Source organism: Myotis brandtii, unplaced genomic scaffold (assembly GCF_000412655.1).
Source record: "Myotis brandtii unplaced genomic scaffold, ASM41265v1 scaffold838, whole genome shotgun sequence".
In the NCBI taxonomy this organism is placed as follows: Eukaryota; Metazoa; Chordata; class Mammalia; order Chiroptera; family Vespertilionidae; genus Myotis; species Myotis brandtii.
In genome coordinates this window covers 275,346-297,560 of record NW_005371399.1, presented here as the reverse complement: position 1 = coordinate 297,560, position 22,215 = coordinate 275,346, and the positions used below count along the sequence as shown (strand labels likewise).

Below are 22,215 nucleotides of genomic sequence, written 5' to 3'. Positions count from 1 at the left end.
CCCACCCCCGCCCACACACACACACACTGGGCCCTGGGAGTAGGAGAGGAGAGATCCTAAATGCCAAGTAAGGCCCTGCCCCATGTGGAGCCAAGACCTCCATGGAGGTGGCAGGCAGGTTCAGCTCAGTCAGCACAGGAAGAGCTTTCTCCACATCAGAGCTACCTTCGGGCCTGGGCTGCCCTGGAGACAGTGAGGTCCTCATCCCTGCAGGAGTACAAGGATAGCTGCAGTCCCCAAATGTGAGTCTGGGTTGGACCAGCAGACCATCAGAAGTGACTGTGGAGCTTGTTAACCACCCAGATTCCTGGAACCCCACAGTGACTCTGAATCAGAATGTCCTGGTGGGCCCCTGAAGATCCTCTCTTTAATAACATCCCTGGGTGGTCCTGATCCAGAGTCAAGCTTGGGCACCCTGGACACAGAGCTCCATGGGTTGAGCAGAATTCCATTTGGAAGAGCTTTGACAACAGTGCATGGGGATGAGGAGCAGGGGTGGACAGGAGACATGAGGGACAGAGGATGAGGAGGGCAAAGATGAAGACAAGTTGAAGATGATGACAGTAAAATGATAGGTAGCTCACCAGGTGAAAGGTACCAACAGCCATTGAAAGGGGCCATAGTGGGTGGGAGAGTCAGGGAAGATATCAAACAGGTGGGATTTGGCTGTGGTGAGAAAAGCCTTCTAGGTGGAGGTGATAGAAGGTGAGACTGAGCCTGGTGTGTATAGAGGATGGAGGAGGAGAGTCACCTGTTAGAAAGAAGGGGGGGCAGGAAGAGTGGGCTTCAACCAGGGCGTGAAATGCCTTGAACAACCAGGAGGAGGAGCTTGAACTTCAACCTTAGGCAGCAAAGAACAGCTGAAGGTTTTTGAGGAGGAACATGACATGAAGGCAGGCCTGTAGTAGTGACCATCAGCGGGGCTCAGAGGGGCTTGGGCTATTCCAGACTTACCAGATGAGGCTCCCTGTGGAGAGGGAAGGGTGAGATGACTGGGCCCAGTATCAGCACCCCATTTCCTGCTCACAGCAGCCCTGAAGAATGTTATAGAATGACAGTACCAACCATTAGGCCACTTGGAAGGAGGAGCTGAGAGGGTGAGCTGGCAGCAGTTTCTCTAGGCTGGCAAATCCAGAGGGCTTGTCTGCAAGGCTGGAGTAACAGGCCTGCCCATGGGTAGGGAGCCTTAGGGGTGAGAGCCACCCCAAGCAGCGAGGCCCAGATCCCTCCTGTCCATGACCCTTTCCCAGCACGGAGGCTTTTAAACCCTCCCAATGCTGATGACTCCCTCCCTGGCATGCCCATGCCCCATTGGCCCTCAGCTGCAGCCTTACACCCAGGTCTGTACAGCCTCTCTACCTGCCTATGGACATCTCAAATGTAACACCTCCAAATAGGACTCTTCCTTCCCCTCCACACCCATCTTCGGCGCCCTGTTGCTCAGCTCAATCAAAGGCTTCACCACCCAGAAGTTCTTACATTCTGATCTCTCACAGCCCGTCTTTCACTACCTTTAGTTTCCTACACTCAAGTCCTCCTCCCTGCCATGACCAACCAACCACCATCACTGTCTACAAGGCAGTGAGGGAGAGCCTGTGAGCATGAATCACCTCTATTCACACCCTGCAGCCCTGTTTCCCAGCCCCTCTTCCCCCCAGGTGGCTCCCAGTTCAGAGCCTGTCCACAGGGTACCTCATTTGAGAGGCCTTTTCCTGTCCATCCTATAGAGAATGGTTCCCCCTGCACCTTCGCTCCCTTTTCCTGCCTTATTTTTCTCCACAGCACTTATTACTCGTTAACGTTATATTATTAATTACTTATCTAGTATTTTTCTGTCTACGCTGTTTGAATTTAAGCTTTATGAGGGCAATGACCTGGTCTAACTTATTGACCCAGGGATGCTGGGCATGTAGAACAGGGCCTGGGATGTAGTAGGTGTTCAGTAAGTCTGTGTTGAATGAATGATGAATGAACCATTGAACTAATTAATACTTTAGTAAGAATTTGTGCAGCAGCTGGTGTATGCCACAAGGGAACAAAGGAGCGGATCAGGCTAGATCTGTCCTGACAGCCCACACCATCTATGGGGAGAAAAAGACCAACATCTATGGCTAATTCTATCCAGCCTGTGAGTAGTGCTGGGGTGAACGAATGTGAACAGGGAGGAGAGCACTGGGGAGGGGCCACCAGCTGGGCCCAAAGGTCAGGAGACACCCCACCCCAGTTTCTCTCCCTGCCTCTCAGGGCCCTGGGCCACGTCCCACTCCCAACCAAGGGGATGAAGGAGGCCTGACTCACAGCCACACTGATTGAGGGGTCAGTGAATGTTCAGAGCTGACATGTATGTCCCTCTTGCAAGGAGTAGACTTGGGCAGGGCTGTCGGGGGGAGAGGGGTATAATTCCTCCAGTGAGAGGTCAAGGGCTTTAGCATCTGGGACCCCACCCTTGCATGCCCTTCCCCAACGCCACCATCCTGCCCCACCCCTTCCAATCACAGGAGCACTGCCCAGCTGGCATGGCTCAGTGGTTGAGGGTCGACCTTTGAACCAGAAGGTCACGGTTCAATTCACAGTCAGGGCACATTCCCAGGTTGTGGGCTCCATTCACAGTTGGGAGCGTGCAAAAAGCAGCCAATCAATTATTCTCTCTCATCATTGATGTTTCTCTCTCTTCCTCTTCCTATCTCTTTGAAATCAATAAAAAGATATTTTTTTAAAAAAAATCACAGGAGCACTAGGGAAAAACCTGGCCTTCCTCAGGCTTCAGAGCTTTGCTGAATTAAGTCTCAGCTCCTCAGCATGCCTCCAAGGCTGCCCATGACCAGCCCTGCCCCCTTGTGAGCACACCACTCCCAAACACTCCAAAGTCCCCTGTCTCTACAGTTCTGCCTACAGTGCTTAGGTTGGGCCCTCCCCTAACCCCCTCTGCCCATCATAGCCATATATATATAATCTTGTGCATCCAGGCAGTATTTATAATGATACCCCATTGGCAATAATAAAAATATACAACAGAGAATTGGTTAAACATGCTATGGCTCAGACAGGCTGAAACATTACACTGCCATTTAAAAAATCACATTACAGCCCTATCTGGTTTGGTTCAGTGGATAGAGCATCGGCCTGCAGACTAAAGGGTCCCAGGTTCAATTCTTATCAAGGGCACATGCCCAGGTTGCAGACTTGATCCCCAGTAAGGGGCATGCAGGAGGCAGCCAATCAATTAAATATATATATATTTAAATATATATAGTTTTAAAAAATCACATTACAGAAGAGTATTTAATGATGGAAAAACTATCTTGCTATAGTATTAAGAGCAAAAGGCAGGTTAGAAAACAGTACAGTTTGATCCCAATTATGTCATAAAAACATATTTTGTAAAAGATTGATGGGATAAGCACCCAAGTGCTCACATTTTCTACACAGCACATGCGTTTCTTTAATGATCCGAAAAACAGAACATTTTTAAAGAACCCTACAGCCTTTGAGTCTCAGCACAGGCATCCTCTCATCCAACACCCCAATTCCCAGCTGAGAACAGCCTCCTCTCTGAGTTAGCTTCTCTTCTTGCTCCCTGCCCGCTGAGCCTCCACAGTGCCAGCCACCTGGACAGTGGGGGAGGCTGCTGTGGCCCCTGCTGAGGGTGGGGGTAGGGCCCGGCCACCCTGCCTCCTTGCCTTCCCTGTCCCAGGTCCTACCATCACCCTGGCTACCTCAAAGACAACCCTGACTGCATCCTCTCTCCCCATCTCTCAGCGGCAATTACAGGTTAAACTGGAGGGGCTAATTAGCTGCTCATTACACCCAGGACTGATTAGCAGGAATATGTTGTTGGAGATAACTGGACTTCAAAGCAAGGCCTAGTGCAGTGATGGCGAACCTTTTGAGCTCGGCGTGTCAGCATTTTGAAAAACCCTAACTTAACTCTGGTGCTGTGTCACATATAGAAATTTTTTTATATTTGCAACCATAGTAAAACAAAGACTTATATTTTTGATATTTATTTTATATATTTAAATGCCATTTAACAGAGAAAAATCAACCAAAAAAATGAGTTCACGTGTCACTTCTGACACGCGTGTCATAGGTTCACCATCACTGGCCTAGTGCCTAGGAAGGAAACCCAGCTGTCAGCTCCCTGCCACACCCCCACCAGCTTCCCGGTTGAGAGGACAGTGTCAGTTGAGCCTCAGTCACACCTACCAAAACTGCCAACCCTTCTTGAGGAGGAGGGTTGGAGGCCTGCTGCCCTGCTGAACCACTCGGTCTTCTTTATATGGGGTTGTCCCAGATAAAGGTTAGAAGTCACTTGTCCAAGTTCACAAGCAAGCTGGGGGTCAAGCCAGGCATCAACCCAGTTCCCACTCCTTCCCCACTTCCCATCTCTTCGGGACTTACTGTAGTTTCTCCACGTTCTCTCACATGGGACATGGAGTGGGAGGGCCTGTCACCTCCCACATTCTGGATGTCCTGCTCCTCGTGATACAGTCCAAGAGGCCATTTGCTCTGCTCACACAGAGCCAAGGTCACCTGGCTGCCAGTGCTTGCCACATATACATACATGGGGCTGTGCTTCATCCTGCCTGGACAGTGCCTGGACCTGCAAATCTCATTAAACCCCACACAGCAAAGCCAGCCTCTTAACAGCCTCTTGGACCCTGATTGTCTCAGTCCACCTGTTCCCACTCCCTCCTAACCTGCAGTCATGCAAACATTTTGTCAACAATGTGACAGAACCAAGGGCAGACTCCTTCAGCTCACCATTAGAGACCTCCACCCGACACAGTAACCCATTAGCTGGCAAGTCCATGAAACCTTGTTGCTCAGAAGAATGCCCCAGGCTTCTGAGCTGGCTTCCAGAGCCCTGGTATAGGAAGAGTTAGTGGGAAAGGGCACTACACCATCAAGCTTCCTAGACTGGACTTTATGGGGGAAAGGAGGGAAGGACGTACTCCCAGAAAGACTATCCCCGAATGGCTCTCCCTTGGGGATCCCACTCTACCCAGTGGCCCAGAATGATTTCTTACCTCAGGTCGGGCAGGCATTTGGGGAGTGCAACTGGGCTGGGTGTCAGCCTGGGCTTGACTCAGTTGCCCTCTTTGCCCATGGACACCAGAGCCTCAGAGCTGTGGGCACAGGAAGCTGTGAGAGAAAGAGGAGATGAGCTGTCAGCTGAAACAGGACAGCAGGGCGAAATTCTGGGGAGCAGTGGGGGGCTATGCATACAGTTGGTCTGATTCCACCTGGCTAGGCAATAAACACTCAGACATCTTTCACACACACACACACATACACACACACTAAACTCTCAGATATCTTTCACACACACACACTCATACACACACACTAAACTCTCAGATATCTTTCACACACACACACTCATACACACACACTAAACTCTCAGATATCTTTCACACACACACACTCATACACACACACTAAACTCTCAGATATCTTTCACACACACACACTCATACACACACACTAAACTCTCAGATATCTTTCACACACACACACTCATACACACACACTAAACTCTCAGATATCTTTCACACACACACACTCATACACACACACTAAACTCTCAGATATCTTTCACACACACACACTCATACACACACACTAAACTCTCAGATATCTTTCACACACACACACTCATACACACACACTAAACTCTCAGATATCTTTCACACACACACACTCATACACACACACTAAACTCTCAGATATCTTTCACACACACACACTCATACACACACACTAAACTCTCAGATATCTTTCACACACACACACTCATACACACACACTAAACTCTCAGATATCTTTCACACACACACACTCATACACACACACTAAACTCTCAGATATCTTTCACACACACACACTCATACACACACACTAAACTCTCAGATATCTTTCACACACACACACTCATACACACACACTAAACTCTCAGATATCTTTCACACACACACACTCATACACACACACTAAACTCTCAGATATCTTTCACACACACACACTCATACACACACACTAAACTCTCAGATATCTTTCACACACACACACTCATACACACACACTAAACTCTCAGATATCTTTCACACACACACACTCATACACACACACTAAACTCTCAGATATCTTTCACACACACACACTCATACACACACACTAAACTCTCAGATATCTTTCACACACACACACTCATACACACACACTAAACTCTCAGATATCTTTCACACACACACACTCATACACACACACTAAACTCTCAGATATCTTTCACACACACACACTCATACACACACACTAAACTCTCAGATATCTTTCACACACACACACTCATACACACACACTAAACTCTCAGATATCTTTCACACACACAATAAACACTCATACATATCTCTCTCACACACACACACAATAAACACATCTTTCACATACACACACACAATAAACACTCATATATCTTTCACACACACAATAAACACTCATACATATCTCTCTCACACACACACAATAAATACATCTTTCACATACACACACACAATAATCACTCATACATCTTTCACACACACACAATAAACACACATATATCTTTCACACACACAATAAATACTCATACATCTCTCTCTCACACACACACACAATAAACACTCATACATCTTTCACACACACACATTCCCTCTTGCCTACACACTCACTGACACACACACACATACACACACACACTTTATTCCACCAGCTGGGACAAGTTGAGCCTTGGGAGTGCTGGGTCTCTGGACCCAGGCAGAGGGGGATCTGAATATGCTTCCCCACCCACTGGCTCTGTGACCTTGGGAAGATAAGTCTCAGAGCCTCACTTCTCTCATCCATAAAATGGGGATACCATTCTGCCTGCCATGGCTGCTAGGAAGATAAAAAGAGAGAAGGGACTTGTAACCTGGCACACAGTAGGTATCCGGCCACCACCAGGGCCTGCCTTCCTTCCCAGCTCTGCCTCAGGAAGCAGGCCCCTGGGGGCTGGCCCTTGAGGGGGAGCAGACAAAGCACCTGGGATGCCTACCGGGTGCCTGAGCCTCCACCTTATGATTCCCCAGGATATCTGCAGCTCTCACCCTCCTAGCCCTCCCTTCCCCAGCATCTTCCAGTTTATGGTTTATTCCTTCACTACACATTCTCCAAGAGTAACTTGGGACCCACCCACCACCCCACCACCCACCTCCGTTGGGGGAGAGGACACTAGGGAGTCCTGTCTCATTGGCAACAGCCCAAGCTGAAAGGCCACAGACATCAGGCTGAACGTTTGCTGGCTGTGCAGCCCTGGGCAAAACTTCCCCATCTGAGCTTCAGTTTCCCCAATCTCTCAAACAAAGACCCAAATCCCCTTCTGAGTTGTTGCCAAGAGATTCCAATCTGATCAGCATTTCTCAAAGTGTGAGATGCATGCCAGTGGGAGTGCACAGGCAAATTTTTAGTTCCATAAGTATGTGTTTATTTTTCTGTGTATTAAAACAAATTGACAGGCACATCACAGCTGTGATTTCATGGATGTATGGCTTGGGGAGTGGCCGGTAATGCACCTTCAAACGGGAGTCACTGCACAGACAAGGATTAGCAGATATGAGTGCAGGTGGTACCCAGAGGTGGTGGTGAAAGGCAACCATGGAAAATTGGCATCTAGCCCAGGCCTGGCTCCCGGCAGCCCTCACAAGAATGAGCAGCTCACTCGCTCCATGGAAGACCAGGCCAGACCCTCTTTTCCCTCTTCATTCCCCACATGGCACATCAGCACAGGCCCAGGTCCCCAGGGGGATTCACAGGGCCTTCCAGATGGGATGGATGGAGCTCAGAGACAGCTGCCATAATGAGGGCAGACGATGGCAAAGGCCTCTGACTCCCTTCCAAAACCAATATCCTATCAAGACTAAGGTGCAAATGGGTAGAATTTCTAGGCACATGGCAGGTGAAGATGGAGGGATTCTTTAGAGGCAAGGGTATCCTTGTTTCATGAGCACAATCTTCTCCTCTAAAAAGGATGTAGAGACATGGACATTGAGCAGGTTCTAGGGCCTACCTTGGCCTTTCCGTCCTGACAACAGAGCCACAAAGGAGTGTGGACCCAGTAAGAGAGGGCCTGCCTAGTCCACAGTGCACCAGTCCCAAACTATTCCCCAGGGTTGCCTCCTAATAGCTGCTAATCCTGGAGGACAGGACAGGACTCAATGGTACCAACCTAAACAGAGGGATAGCCAGAGCCTGGGCAGTTCCTCAGGCCTGGGTCCTCCAGGCCAGGACTAGCTAGGCAGTGTCCTTGGTGATAGCCCAAACTGGCTCCTGGTAGACAGGCACAAGCTAACCAGGCCCAGGCCAATCAGGCAGCCCTCTCCTGGCAGGATTCCTGACCACCTGAGCCTAGTTCCACTTGAGCCAGCAGGGCAAGCCATCCCCACAGCACCACTCCAAGCCCCCAGCTTCCATACTACAAGATAATGAATGGGCTTCCCAATCCCTTATCCCAGACTTTCCTGAAGCTCCCCCACTTTCCTCAACAGCATCCCAAGGAGTTGCTATGGGAATGGGACCTCAGGCAGAACATAATGATTTGGGGCAAGGGAGGAGACACAAATAGAGCCAGTAGCTCTCCCAGACAAGGCCTTCATGTGTGCCAAGTTCCAGGAAGGACATGAAATCCCACCTACAGGCCTCAGAGCCAAGGGGGTGAAGAAAATAATAGCCTGCCCTCCTGCCCTCCTGGCTCCTTCCCCCTGAGTGGAGTCCACAGAGGTCTGGAAAGCAGATGTCTGGGTGTTCAATGGCATTACCATGTGCCTTGGGGAGCATGGGACTTCCAGGGACACTGCTATCACATGATACTGCCAGAGTGGGTTCATATTGTGTGGGGCTGGCACCCAGTAGGTGCTCAGTGACACTGTGATCAAAGAGGATAGTGCTGGCATGTGTGTGTATGTGTGGTGTGTGTGTGTGTGTGTGTGTGTGTGTGTGTGTGTGTGAGAGAGAGAGAGAGAGAGAGAGAGAGGCATGTGCCTACTCTGGTCAACACAGTCACAGAATCACAGTGCTTGAGAGACCCACTCCCACTATACATTGTACCTGCTCAGTGCCCAATGAGGGCTGGGGACACCCCGCAAGTCAACCAAAAAGTCAAGCCCAGAACCCAGGTCTCCTCTTCCCCACACCTGAACTCTTGACCCAACCACCCCCCCAACTCTTCCTCCCTCCCCCCCCACTCCCTCCCTTCCTTCCTTCCTTCCTTCCTTCCTTCCTTCCTTCCTTCCTTCCTTCCTTCCTTCCTGCTTTCCTTCCATTTTGTACTTGATGATTAGGATAAAAAGATGTAAAGGACATCACTCCTGCCTGCCTAAAGCTCAGAAAGAAGTAAGGCCATTGTGGTCAGAGGGAGGATGCTGGGACAGAAGTCCAGGGGGCCCAGGGAAATTTCCTCCAAAAACTGTAGTTATGCATTTCTGAGCCACGCTTCAAAGAGTCCTCAGGATTTCCCTGACTTGTCTCCCAACTGCTCTATCAGCCCACACAAGGAGGCCTCACCTCCAGGAGGTAAAGGGGGGCGGGGGGAGTTCCCATTAGCAGTCCAGCCCCTAGAAATGAGGAACCATGAGGAAAGTGCCCTCGATTGCCCTCCCCTCCCCCAGGTTCAGCACCTTCCTACATTGTTCATTCTTTCCTCCTGTGAGTCAGACATTGTCCTTGACCTGGGGCAGGACAGAGAATGGCTGAGCCCTAGTCATCAGTCTTCACCTATGGAACTCAGGTCCCCATCTCTTTGTCAGCTGCTTGCAAATTCTGTCCTGTAGTGTTTTTTTACCTGTTTCTTTTGGGATGGGGTTTAGTACTGAGAGGGAAAGAGGACACCTTCCAGAGCTTGGCTTGGAAGACCCGCCAGGCTCTCCTCTATCCCACATAGGCCATGACTCCTAGCAGCTGATACAGACTCTCAGGACCTATTTTGCACAGGTGGAAAACAAGACCTTGAGAGGTAGCCAGGTGGACCCCAGGTTGCTCAATGATGAGAAGGCAGGAGTGGGGGGCGGGGGGGAGGGAGTGAGGACCAAAGGGCGGGGTCAGGTCCAGGGCTGTGGAAGTGGTAGAAGAAGCTATCTGGAAAGACTTCCTGGTGGAGGAGGAACTTGGATTGGCTCAGATCCTGCTCTCTGACTCCTGGCAGGAAATGTGTTTCTCTGAGAGAACTGGGCCAGGGCCTGCCCTGGCAGTCCATGTGATTTGGGGCTAGAGAGGCAGGTGGAAAGTGAGGGGCGGATGCTCCGTGACAACCACCATCCCATCCCAACCCACTGAGGGTTGCCACAGCTGCCACTTCACATCCTTAACTACCACTGCCCAGTGGGAAACCAGCTGGGGATGGAAAACAGGAGAAACACAGAAAGGAGGGGCAAAACACAAAGGACAGACAGAGGCCCAAAGAAAGACAGAGCAACTGCAACCCCAAGCTGGCCAGAGGGGGAGATGCATCGATGAAAATGGATTATTAGCAGATGGGCCAGTCCACCTCCCCCAGTCAGTACTGCAGCTTCTAGGAGGAGCCTACAAACCTGGGCTTTGCAAAGATTTTTCAGCAATAAAATTCTTATTTGAAATGAAACTGTATGCAGTGGGAGAAGCCTTTCTATGCCAGACATTAAATCCAGAAGGCATATAGTGAGAACTTGATATATCAGACTACACAAACACATATAACATCTGTACAGCAAAAAGACACTATAAACAAAGTTAAGGGCAAGTGAGATACTGCCAGAACATACCACTAATATACAAAGAGCCCCTACAAATCAATAAGGAAAAAGACAAAAGAAAAGAAAAATTGGCGGTGAATTAGAAACCCACAGAAAAAGAACTAAATTGGCCAATAAGTATATGAAAAGCTGGTCTACCTCTCTAGCAATCAGAGAAATATAATGAAAATTACACAATACCATTTTTTTTCCCATCAGATTCGGAAAAAATAAATTGATAAATAACAACCAGTGCTGACAAGGATATGGGGGGATGAGGGCTCAGGAATTGGCTCTACCTTTGGAAAGGTAATTTGGCAATACTGAATAACATTTTAAACCCACACACCCTACAACCTAGTAACCTCATTTCTAGGAGCTCTCCTACAGAAATGACAGCACATGCACTCACATATAAGCATTCAAGAATGCTCATAGCAGTGTTACTGGTAATAGTAGAAAAGAACTCAGAAATGGCTTAAATGTTTTTCAGTAACAGACTGTTCAAATAAAATACAGTATATCCATGCTATGGAACAGTCTGCAGCCACTTGACAGAGGGAGGCACCTCTATGTATAACAATATGATAAATAACAAGCTGGACAATATACTTCAGAATGAGCCCATCTTTATAAATAAGTTTGGTGGTATATGCCCCAAAAGGCAATATCGAGATGTTACAGTGAACACCTCCTAGAGGGAGACAAGAAGACTTTCATGGTCTCCATTATCCACAAATATGTTTTGGATTTTCTTTTGCAGCCAGAAATGCAAAATCAATAAAGAGTTGATGGAGTTTTTCCTTTAAATCCTGCCTGGACCCTAATATAAAATGCAGACCTAAGCAGCCCTGTTATGGTTGAAAGGGAAGAGGTCTGTCCAGGCTACCCTGAGGCCCCCTCAGGGACACCAGAGCTCTAACACCAGTTGAAGAACCTCCCTATGCTGGAGAATGTGAAGTCACACTGCTGTTCCTCCAAACCAAGGCCATGACAGGAAGTTGCCATGGTCACACAGGTGGTCCAGACTGGCTAAGGCTAAAGCTAGGGCCTCTGACTCCCCTGGACTGGGATGGAAGGTTTCCTTAGGCATCCAGAAAACACTGGGATATCACAGTCTTGGGAAACCCTAGGCTGAGGCTCAGGGGAGAGCCCCGGGGTGAGGGCAACAAGAGAGGGGGCTTTGGGGCTCAGCTCTGAACTCTTACAGGGCTCTGGTTCTAGGGAAGAAGAGGGAGAGAGAGGAGGAAAAAATAACAGAGAAGTTGGGGTGTGTTTCTCTCTGTGAAGACAAAGGGTGGGTGCCAGAAGAGGGGACTGGTGTGTGCAGCTATTGGTGTTCACAGAGAGAGAGCGTTCATGTGGGTCTGCGGAGGTGAACTGTGGAGGTGGTGTGTGGAAGTGTGTCTGTATCCAGGGGAGAATGTGTGAGTGCATGTGCATGTGTGTTATCACTTCCAGGGATGACAGTAAAGAGGTAGTGTGTCGAGGGACAGGAGACCCAGGAGGTGTGTGTGTTAGGAAATATGGGCAGCCAGCAGACCCGAAGATAGGCCAGGAACAGGTGGTAAATTCCAGTGACCCATCCCCAACAGGCACTTAGCCTCATGCCTGACCCAGTGCTTCCCAATACTACCCTCCAGTTAGACCAGGCGCCTGTCCTCCTTGACAGAGAAAGGTCTCCAGCCTTTGCACTTGCGGTTCTCTCTATGAGGGTACCCTCCCTCCTTGACCAGGCCCCAGTGTCCTTCAAGTGGCTTCTTCTGACCCAACCCCACACTTCTCCTTTCAGGCTGGATCAGGAGCCCCTCTGCGATCCCCACTCTGTGTCACCTCTGTCCTGCCCTGACCCCGAAGCTCTGAGTGCTGATAGGTGAAGGGTAGGTCTTATTCTTTTCTGCACTCAGAGCTTGGCACAGAGGAGGCATCGAAAACTAAAGGTTGTGGAAAGAATGAGTGAATTATCACAGCACTTAACCCCTAGCCAGGGACACAGTGGGACCTTCATAAGGCAACAGAGCCGGACAGAAAGACCATGGCCTGGGGCCTGAGATGCCTAGCTTCCTGTCCTAGGTCAGCACGACATGTAACATTAACCATGTCACCTGGAAAATGATTAAAGCAGGAGTTCCTACCCGAGTCTCCAGTGAGGGGTACTTAGGAGGTCTGTGAGCACTGATGTAAACTTATGCACGTGGTGGGGAGGGGATGTAACTATTTCAGATTCAGAACCCCGGAGCAGGAAAGAACAAGACTATGCTCCAGGAGAGAACATTCAGGGGCCCACCTGTGCCTCCACATCAGGGGACTATTGGGAGGCATGGACCAGTACAGGTTCTGAGCCCCAAGCTCCAGCCAGGACCCCTGAGCAGGGAAGAGCTGTCCAAGATGGTGCTGCCTTGTGGGGATGAGCAAGAGCACAGCTGGACGGGCCAGAGTCTGAGTGGATGAGTGGCAGCCTTGAGTCTCACACTCGGACTCTCTGGGTCTCAGTTTCCCCAACTTACAGCCCAGGACTACACAAAGTGATCCCTGTGAATCCATCCTGAGTGTGTGAAAGGAAGCGCTGGGCCATGCAGCGGTGAGGCTCTAGGCACAGTCCTTACGTTTGGGCAGTCCTCCCACCTGTCGCCCTCTCCGGGAATAGAGGACAGGCTGCCCTAGCTGCCCACACCGCTAACTGGGCCTGCTTCAGTGCTGCAGTCACCACCTCCCACATGATGGTGACTCCAGAGAACAAGGGAGCAAGAGGTTTCATTATGAGTCTGGACTGGGTCAAGGGAGTCCAGGAGCTGAACAGAAGCACTGAGCAGGGCTGGCAGGCAGACCAAGGCCACATGAGCTCCGTGATTCCCCCAAAGTCTCAACCCCTCCAAAGCCTCTCCCAGTCTGACCCGGGGAAACCGAGGTACAGAGAGAGCCCTCTGTTGTGGGTCGCACAGGGAGTTAGTAGCAGATCTGGGCCAGGATCCCAGGCTTCCTGGCTGGGCTTATACTCTGGACACCAATGCACCTCACCCCCTCAGGTGATGCTGCATGCCTCAGCACCCCCTAATCCTTCCAGAAAGAGGTGGCTTGCACTGGGGTTCCAACAGACTAATTCAAGCACAGGCTGAATCTAGCCACCCTGAGCCTCAGTTTCCTCCTCTCTAAAAGAGAGGTACAAAAACTGCCCTCCTATGCCTGTGTAGGGACTATAAGAGCACAGAAGTACAGTCTGCTTAGAGCAGAACAGAGGCCTCAGTTTTCCCATCTGTACGTGAAAAGATTGCCCTGAGTATTCCCCAGGCCCCCAGAGCCTCTGATGCTTTACGGGAAGCCTGCTCGGTGCCCAGCCCATGCCCATCTCTTTGGGAGACAGGCTGCAGGACAAAGAACAGGGCCTGCTCTCGGGGAGCACCCTCTGGTCTGCAGATAGGAATGGTGGCCCTGGAGCAAAGGCTATTTAGCAGAGCTGGGAGTGAAAGTGCCTATGGCAGGGCTTCCAAAATGGTGCCCTGTGCCTCCACATTGCCAGTCCCCACCACACCAAGTCTGCTCCACTCATTACCTGCCTGTCCCCTGTAGGTGATGGGTTTGTGACCCTGCTCCAGGGGGCACAAGAGGCTTAAAAATGGAAAACACACTGTGAGCTGAGCAGTGATAAAGGAAGGCTTCCTGGAAGAGACAGGACAAAGAGGGTCAAGTTCATACAGGTGCCTGAATACCCAGTTGAGGAATTCAGGCCCTGAGAAGCCACTGGCAGTTTCATATGTGCCCCTTCCTCCTTGGGCAGGGATGCGTGACCCCACCCGGGAATGGCCCAGAGCTGTGTCTCCAGCAGAGGGCTTGAGGTGGAGGGGGACCTGGGCTTGAGGCCCTATCCACCCCTCCTCCCCAGCCAAGGACTGTGCCGCCATCCCAGAGAACTCAGTCCTGGTCAATAGTGCCCGGGTCTCATTGAAAACAGCTTTGCCACTGGTGAGTGCCATCTGCCCAGGGAGGGCTCCCCAACAGATTAAGAGCAGTGCCAGCCCAGAATCATTGGTATTCTGGTCTGGCTGCCGGCTTCAATATGGCTGGGAGACACAAGGGCAGAGGCACCCCTCAGAGAACACCCAGCAATAATTCCTCTCCAAGTCCAATGTATTTTCTCTCATTAATGCTTCTGAAAAGCCCCACACTCTACAAATAGGGAAGGAGCACAGGGCTCCGAAAGAGAGGGGAAGGGAGGAGATGGCTGGGGGTGACAAGGACATAGTAAAGGTGATGTGGGCAGCTGGCTAGAGGCCCTGTGTCCTGGATTCAAATCCCACCCCATCTCCACCTGCCTGCAGGACCATGGGGCAAACTTGGCCTACACCTGTCAGTGGGGAATGGCTCCCTGCTGTGTCTGCTCTGTCCACCTCAGGGGACTGTTTCCAAGATCTACTAGGGTCATAGGTGAGCAGACTTTATACACTGTAAAGGAAAATACACCTTAAATTGACCCCCATCCCAGGGTCCAGGGAAGGCCTGGAGCCACAGAGCAAGGAGATGAGATAAGCACCAGGATTTGGATCATCCTCCCACTCCCATCTTGTCTGTCTCAAACTCACATCCTCCCTTCCCCACAAGCTCACCTGAGACCAGCCTCCCAGCCAGCATGCCCCCTCCAGCACCCCCTGCTATGGAGCCAGAGGGATCATCCCCACATGTCCTCTACTCAGAAAACTTCCATGGCTCCCCATTATCCTTGGAACCAACTCAGGCCCATCTGGGCAGCCTCACCTCCTCCCTGGCCTGACCCCACCCACAGCTCCTCTCACCTTTGCACATGCTATCTCCTATCTGGAATTCCCTCCTCCTTGACCCCAGCTCACCTGTCAATCTCCTACCCCCTCTTCATGATACAATCCAAGTTCTCCTCTACTGCAGCCTTTCTGACTCCCCTGGCTCTCCCTGCTCCTTCCTCCTAAGTACCAAGTACCCACCTATATTATGACTTAGTAACACAAAAAGCTATTTTAGGTTTTCCTGATGCTGCAGTTCCTGATTAATCCCCACAGCAAACAAAAGGAGAGATGATTAAATTAAAAGACAGACAATAGTGTGGTGAAGGCCTGTGGGGGGACAGGTGAAGGGTGGAGGGGTCAATGGGGGAAAGGGGGGACATCTGTAATACTTTGAACAATAAAGATACATTTTTAAAAAGACAGATGCTTCCTGTTTCCAGCTGGAACCTCCAGCCTGAGCCAGAGGATCGGAGTCCTGCTCAACCACCTGCCCAGCTCCAGATCACTTATCCTTCCTATTCCATCTCTGCCAGGCCTGGGCTGACACCTGCAGCCCACCTCCTAGATCACAGGTCTCCTCCCGGAGCCCTCCGCTACGTGACCTTGGATAGGACAGGCCACCTCTCAAGCCTCAGTCTCCACATCTGTCATCATCCTCATCTCTCAAGGATAAAATGAAAGAAATATGTGACCACTTAAGGTTAGATAGACTTTATCTCATTTTTTAGAGATGGATGCTGAAATATTTAGGAGTGAAATTCCATGATGTCCATAATGTACTTTCAAATAGCTCAGGAAAAAAAGATATAGCAAAATGTCAACAGTTGCTAAATCTAGGTGAGGTCACCCTAGCCAGTTTGGCTCAGTGGATACAGCATCAGCCCACAGACTGAAAGGTTGCAGGTTAGATTCTGGTCAAGGGCACATAACTCCGTGGCAGGCATAATCCCCAGCTCTGATGCAAGAGGCAGGCAATTGATGCGTCTCTCTCACATCAATATTTCTCTCTCTGTCTCTCCCCCTCCCTTCCACTCTCTCTAAAAATCAATGGAGGAGAGAACCAAGATGGCGGTGTAGGTAAACGCCTGCACTTGCCGCCTCCCACAACCACATCAAAATTACAACTAAAATACAGAACAACCATCATTCAAAACCACCTGAAAGCTGGCTGAATGGAAGTCCTACAACTAGAGAAGTAAAGAAGAAAGTACACTGAGAAAGGTAGGAGAGGTAGAGGCACCGAATGGGCTGGTCCAACACCCACATGTGCCGTTCTTTAAATTGGGAGGGAGATCATCCCTGCAGAGGCCACCCGTGCAGAGCAAGGGTCCCAGCCCCACACCAGAACTGCATCCTATGGTTCCAGAGCTGGGAAGAAAAGTCCCCCTAACTACAGGCTGGTTTTCACAGCGGGGATTGTGGCTAAATGACATGGAGGCTGCTGGAGACCAGCACACGAACTTACTTGGACTCTGAGCTCCAGCACAGCGCGGCTTTTGGAGACCCAGACACATACAGGGAGGAATTGGATTGTCTGGCATCTGGGCAGGAACTCAGAAGCAGCTTTCTCACAGACAGGGATGCTTGCAGGGGTCATTGTTCCTGTGCTGGGACCTCCCCTGTGCCACAGCTGACTGGCAGGGCCATATCTGAGTCTCTATAAGCCTGGCACATACTGTTTACTCCAACCTAGTGATTCCCTGAGACCATGCCCCATCCAATTTGCAGCCCCACCTAAGCTGTTTGCAGCAGCTTTTACATATGAATGGCCTGTCCTGGCTCAGGCTTCAGACTTTCCTAAAATCTCTCAAACAAGCTGCAGCTGGTGTCAGCAGCCCCCAAACCTTTAATAAAAGGCTTAAGACCCGGCACTTGCACCAGCCTGCCTTGCTTCACAGCTGAGCCTCACTTGGGCACCTCCAAGACCAATACAAATAGCAACCATCTGCAGATCTCTCTGTAGCTCCTGCCAGTTGGCTCCAGGCAGTGGCTGACTTTGCACCTCCCTGGAGGCCCTAGAGCCAGTGCACCCAGTAGACAGCTTCAGACTATACTAGATTACAACTCTACAAACCCATAAGTGACACACTCAAGACACAGACTCAGTGAGCACCAAAGCCCTACTGAAGCAAGTCCTGCTCCATAGGGGTGTTTCCTGCACAGCAGCCCCACCGTAGCCACAGCTGCTCCTCACAGCCAATTGGCCAGAAGGTCAATTCCTCCCAGTGATGCCAATAGCACTCAAGGCTCAACTATAAGACTGTGCACACAGCCCACACAGGGGCACACCTAGAGTGCCCAGCTACACAAGGCCACTCTCCCAATTCCAGGAGACATAGCAGGTCTACCTAATACATAGAAACAAACACAGGGACACAGCTAAAATACAGAGAAAAAGAAACATGTCACAAATGAAAGAATTGGAAGCAAGCAAATTACTGGATACAGAGTTCAAAACCATGGTTATAAACTTACTCAAGGACCTTCATGAGAACTTCACGGATCTTAGTTAGATTTCCTCCACCCCACACCCCACCACCACCACCATTTTTTCTGGGTGTTTTTTGTTTATGCTCTTTGGTTTATTTGTTTGTTTTATTGTGTTTTCTCTGTGTATTCTTTCTTTCTTTCTTTTTTATTTTCCTCTATCATTTTTTATTTCTTTTCTCTTTCCTAATTCTCTTTTTTCTGGTGGTCCCTTTTGTTGGAGTTATAGGTGTCTTGTACACATTTGTGTTCTGTTCCTTTTGTGTCATGTCTTGTCATGTTGTATTTTGTGCTTTTCAGTCAGCACCTCTACAATGGCTGGCACAATGTGGTAGAGAGCAAGCTACATAATCAGACACCATGAGAGGAGACTCCATCCAGGAACAGGACAATCCTATATAATAAAAGAGAAACATGTAAATTGACCATCCCTTTGCTACGCTCACCAGCCAATCAGGGTAAATATGCAAATTAACCCAACAAAGATGGTGAGTTAATTTGCATACACAGGCGCCAGGCGGAGAGCAGAAGCCGGAGAGCTGGCAGCTTGGGAGGACATGGCTCCCTCGGTCGCTCCCTCGGTTGCTCCCTTGGGGGGACGTGGCTCCCTCAGTCACAGGGCAGAGAGCAGAGCCGGAGAGCCAGAGGCTTGGGGGGCCGTGGCTCCCTCAGTCGCTCCCAGTGTGAGGAGCACCAGGAATTCTGGGAATAGTAGTTCTGATGGCAGCCCAGGACCAGAAGCGGAAGCCCAGAGCACGGAGAGCACCAGGAATGCTGGGAATCATAGTTCTGGTGGCAGACAGATCTCCTAGACACTAGAGCAAAGTGAGTCTTACTGTTGCAGTGGGGGATGGAGGAAAAGCAAAGATGAGAGACATAAGTAAAATCAGAGTGTCTAGGAAAAATTAAAGGGAAGATATCCTAAAACTTCCAGGAAATCTCCACCAATGAAGCAAAGAAAAAAAATGCCTCTATTATTCTGTGAGCAACAAACCAAACTGGGTTGGGGGTCTCAGACAATTCGTTCATATGATTGCAAAGACAGACAGAAACTCCCGGATTGGAGAGGGCTCCCCTGAGGGCTCCCAGATTGAAGAGGGTGCAGGTCAGGCTGAGGGACTCCCCCCCACCCACCCCCCGTGCATGAATCTTTGTGCACTGGGCCCCTAGTAACATTCAATAAATCAGCAGAACCCAAATATCTCAAGTAGGGGGCCTCCCTAGAACACTCAGTACAGAAGACCTGAGAGACTGCACCACTTGGTCCCACAAAACATCTACTACATAAGACAAATCCAAAAAATCTGGGTGGCATAGCAGTTTAATCTATACATAGAAACAATGACAAAGGAACAGAAAAAATGGGGAGACCAAGAAACAACCCCCAAATGAAAGAAAAGGAGTAATCACCAGAAAAGGAACTAAATGAAATGGAGGCAAGCTATTTGTCAGAGAAAGAATGCAGAGTAATGGTTAAAAGGATGCTCAAACATCTGGATGGAAATTCGCCAACACATGTAAGAATCAAGAGTAAATTAAAAATGTCATAGCTTCAATAAAGAACACAATGGAAAGTTTCAACAATAGACTAGAAGAATCTGAGGACCAAATCAGCAATTTAGAAGACAAGGTAGAAAAAAACATCCAAGCAGAGCAGCAACTGGAAAAAACTTAAAAAGCAAGAGGAGAGTCTAAGGGAGCTTTGGGACAACACAAAATAACATCCACATAACAGCGATGCCAGAAGGGGAAGCTGAGCAAGGAATAGAAAACCTGTTTGAAGAAATAATGACAGAATACATCCTTGATTTGGGGAAGAAAAATGTCATACAAGTCCAAGAAGCACACAGAGTCCCAAACAAGATGAACCCAAAAGACTGACACCAAGGCACATCTAATTAAATTGACAAACGTAAAAGACAAAGAGAATCTTAAAGTCTTCCAGAGAGAAACAGAAAGTTACCTACAAGGGGTCTACCATTAGACTAACAACTGATTTCTCAACAGAAACACATCAGGCCAGAAGAGAAGGGAATGAAGTACACAAAGTGATGCAAAGCAAGAGACTGAATCCAAGAATACCCAAAATTGAAGGTGAAATAAGGAGCTTTGCAGACAAACACAGACTCAGGGCATTTATTACCACCAAATCAGCAATGCAGGAAATGCTAAAGGGGCTATTTTAAAAAGAAGAAATAGAAATGGAAGAAGGAACACAGGCATAAAGAATAAAAATGGCAACAAACAAGTACTTATCAATAATAACCTTAAACATAAATGGATTAAATGCTCCAATCAAAAGATATAGGGTTGCTGAATGGATAAAAAAAAAAAATGACCCATATATCTTCTGTCTACAAGAGACCCACCTCAGAGAAAAGGACTCACACAGACTTACAGTGAAGGGACAGAAAAAAAATTTTCAGGCAAATGGAAATGAAAAAAAAAAAAAAGCTGGGGTAGCAATACTTATATCTGACAAAACTGACCTCAAAGTGAAGGCCATAACAAGAGATAAGGAAGGCCACTTCATAATACTAAAGGGATCAATTTAACAAGAGGATATAACTCTGGTAAACATATATGCACCCAATACAGGAACACCCAGCTACATTAAAAAAAAAACTTCAGGAAGATATCAAGGAAGAGATCAGCAGCAATGCAATGATAGTAGGGGACTTTAATACCCCAGTGACAACATTAGGTAAATCCTCTAGACCAGTGGTCGGCAAACTGCGGCTCGGCAAACCGCAGCTCGCGAGCCACATGCGGCTCTTTGGCCCCTTGAGTGTGGCTTTTCCACAAAATACCGGCTCTTCCACAAAATACCGACTTCTGCGCATGGGGCACAAAGTTTCAATCGCACTGTACGTGCGCGCCCGCACATGGTATTTTGTGGAAGCAGTGGTTCTCAACCTTGGCTGCACATTAGAATCACCTGGGAATCTTTTTAAAATCCTGATTTCTGGGCCTCATCCTCCGGAAATTTTGTTTCTTTGTTATGGGGTGGGGTTACAACATTAGTAACAAAGAAACAGAATTTCCAGAGGATGAGGCCCAGAAATCAGGATTTTAAAAAGATTCCCAGGTGATTCTAATGTGCAGCCAAGGTTGAGAACCACTGCTCTAGACCAAAAATCAACAAGGAAACAGCAATCCTAAATGACACTCTAGAACAGATGGAACTAATTGACATCTTCAGAACATTCCACCCCAAAGCCACAGAATATACATTCTTCTCATGTGCACATAGGACATTTTCAAAAGTAGAACACATATTAGGACACAAGCTAAGTCTCTACGAATTCAAGAAGATTGAAATCATATCAAGTGTCTTCTCAGACCACAATGGCATGAAATTAGAAATCAGCTACAATAAAAATACTCAAATACAAGGAGGCTAAATAGCATGCTATTGAACAATGAATGGGTTACCAAAGAGATCAAAGAAGAAATTTTAAAAAACATCCTGTAAACAAATGAAAATGAACACACAACAATCCAAAATCTAAAGGACACAGTGAAAGCAGTTTTGAGACTTGAGAGGGACATTCACAGCACTACAGGCCTACCTAAAAAAAAAAAAGAAAGAAAAACTAGTAATAAGTTATCTAACACTATCACTTAAAAATTTAGAAAGAGAACAACAAGAAAAGCCCAGAAGAAGTAGAAGGAAGGAAACAATAAAGTTCAGAGTAGAAATAAATGACTTAGAGACTGAAAAAAAAAATACAAAAGATCAATAAATCTAAGAGGTGGTTCTTCAAAAGGATAAACAAGATTGATGAACCTCTAGCCAGCTCACCAGAAAACAAAAAGAGAGGATCCAAATGAACAAAATCAGAAGTGAAAGAGGTGAAGTAACAACTGACCCCACAGAAATGCAAAGGATCATAAAAAACTACTATGAACAACTTTACTTCAACAAACAGGAAAACCTGGCTGAATGGACATATTCCTAGAAAAATACAACCTTCCAAAACTCAATCAAGAAGATTCAGAAAGTGCCCATCAGTAGATGAGTGGATTAAAAAACTGTGGTACATCTATACAATGGAATACTATGCTGTGGTAAAAAAGAAGGAGTTCTTACCATTTGCAACAGCATGGATGGAACTGGAGAGCATTATGCTAAGTGAAATAAGCCAGTCAGAGAAAGATAAATACCACATGATCTCACTCATTTGTGGAATATA

General features: G+C 48.4%; 1 protein-coding gene and 1 long non-coding RNA gene across 4 annotated transcripts in view; both read right to left on the bottom strand.

Moving 5' to 3' along the window:
- LOC106724464 overlaps positions 1–4,465 on the bottom strand; it is a 19,604-nt gene extending 15,139 nt beyond the window's left edge. The window contains exon 1 of the long non-coding RNA XR_001360270.1: positions 4,455–4,465. This is a non-coding gene — a long non-coding RNA (uncharacterized LOC106724464). The remainder of the gene's footprint in view (positions 1–4,454) is intronic.
- Positions 1–22,215, bottom strand: part of LINGO1 (leucine rich repeat and Ig domain containing 1) — a 260,571-nt gene that overhangs the window by 217,754 nt on the left and 20,602 nt on the right. For all 3 annotated transcript variants that reach the window (XM_005884521.2, XM_005884526.2, XM_005884523.2), the window contains exon 2: positions 5,031–5,145. Coding sequence is in view for 1 of the 3 variants with exons in the window: in XM_005884526.2 (XP_005884588.1) it covers positions 5,031–5,048 (18 nt within the window). In the remaining 2 variants the exon portion in view is untranslated. The remainder of the gene's footprint in view (positions 1–5,030; positions 5,146–22,215) is intronic.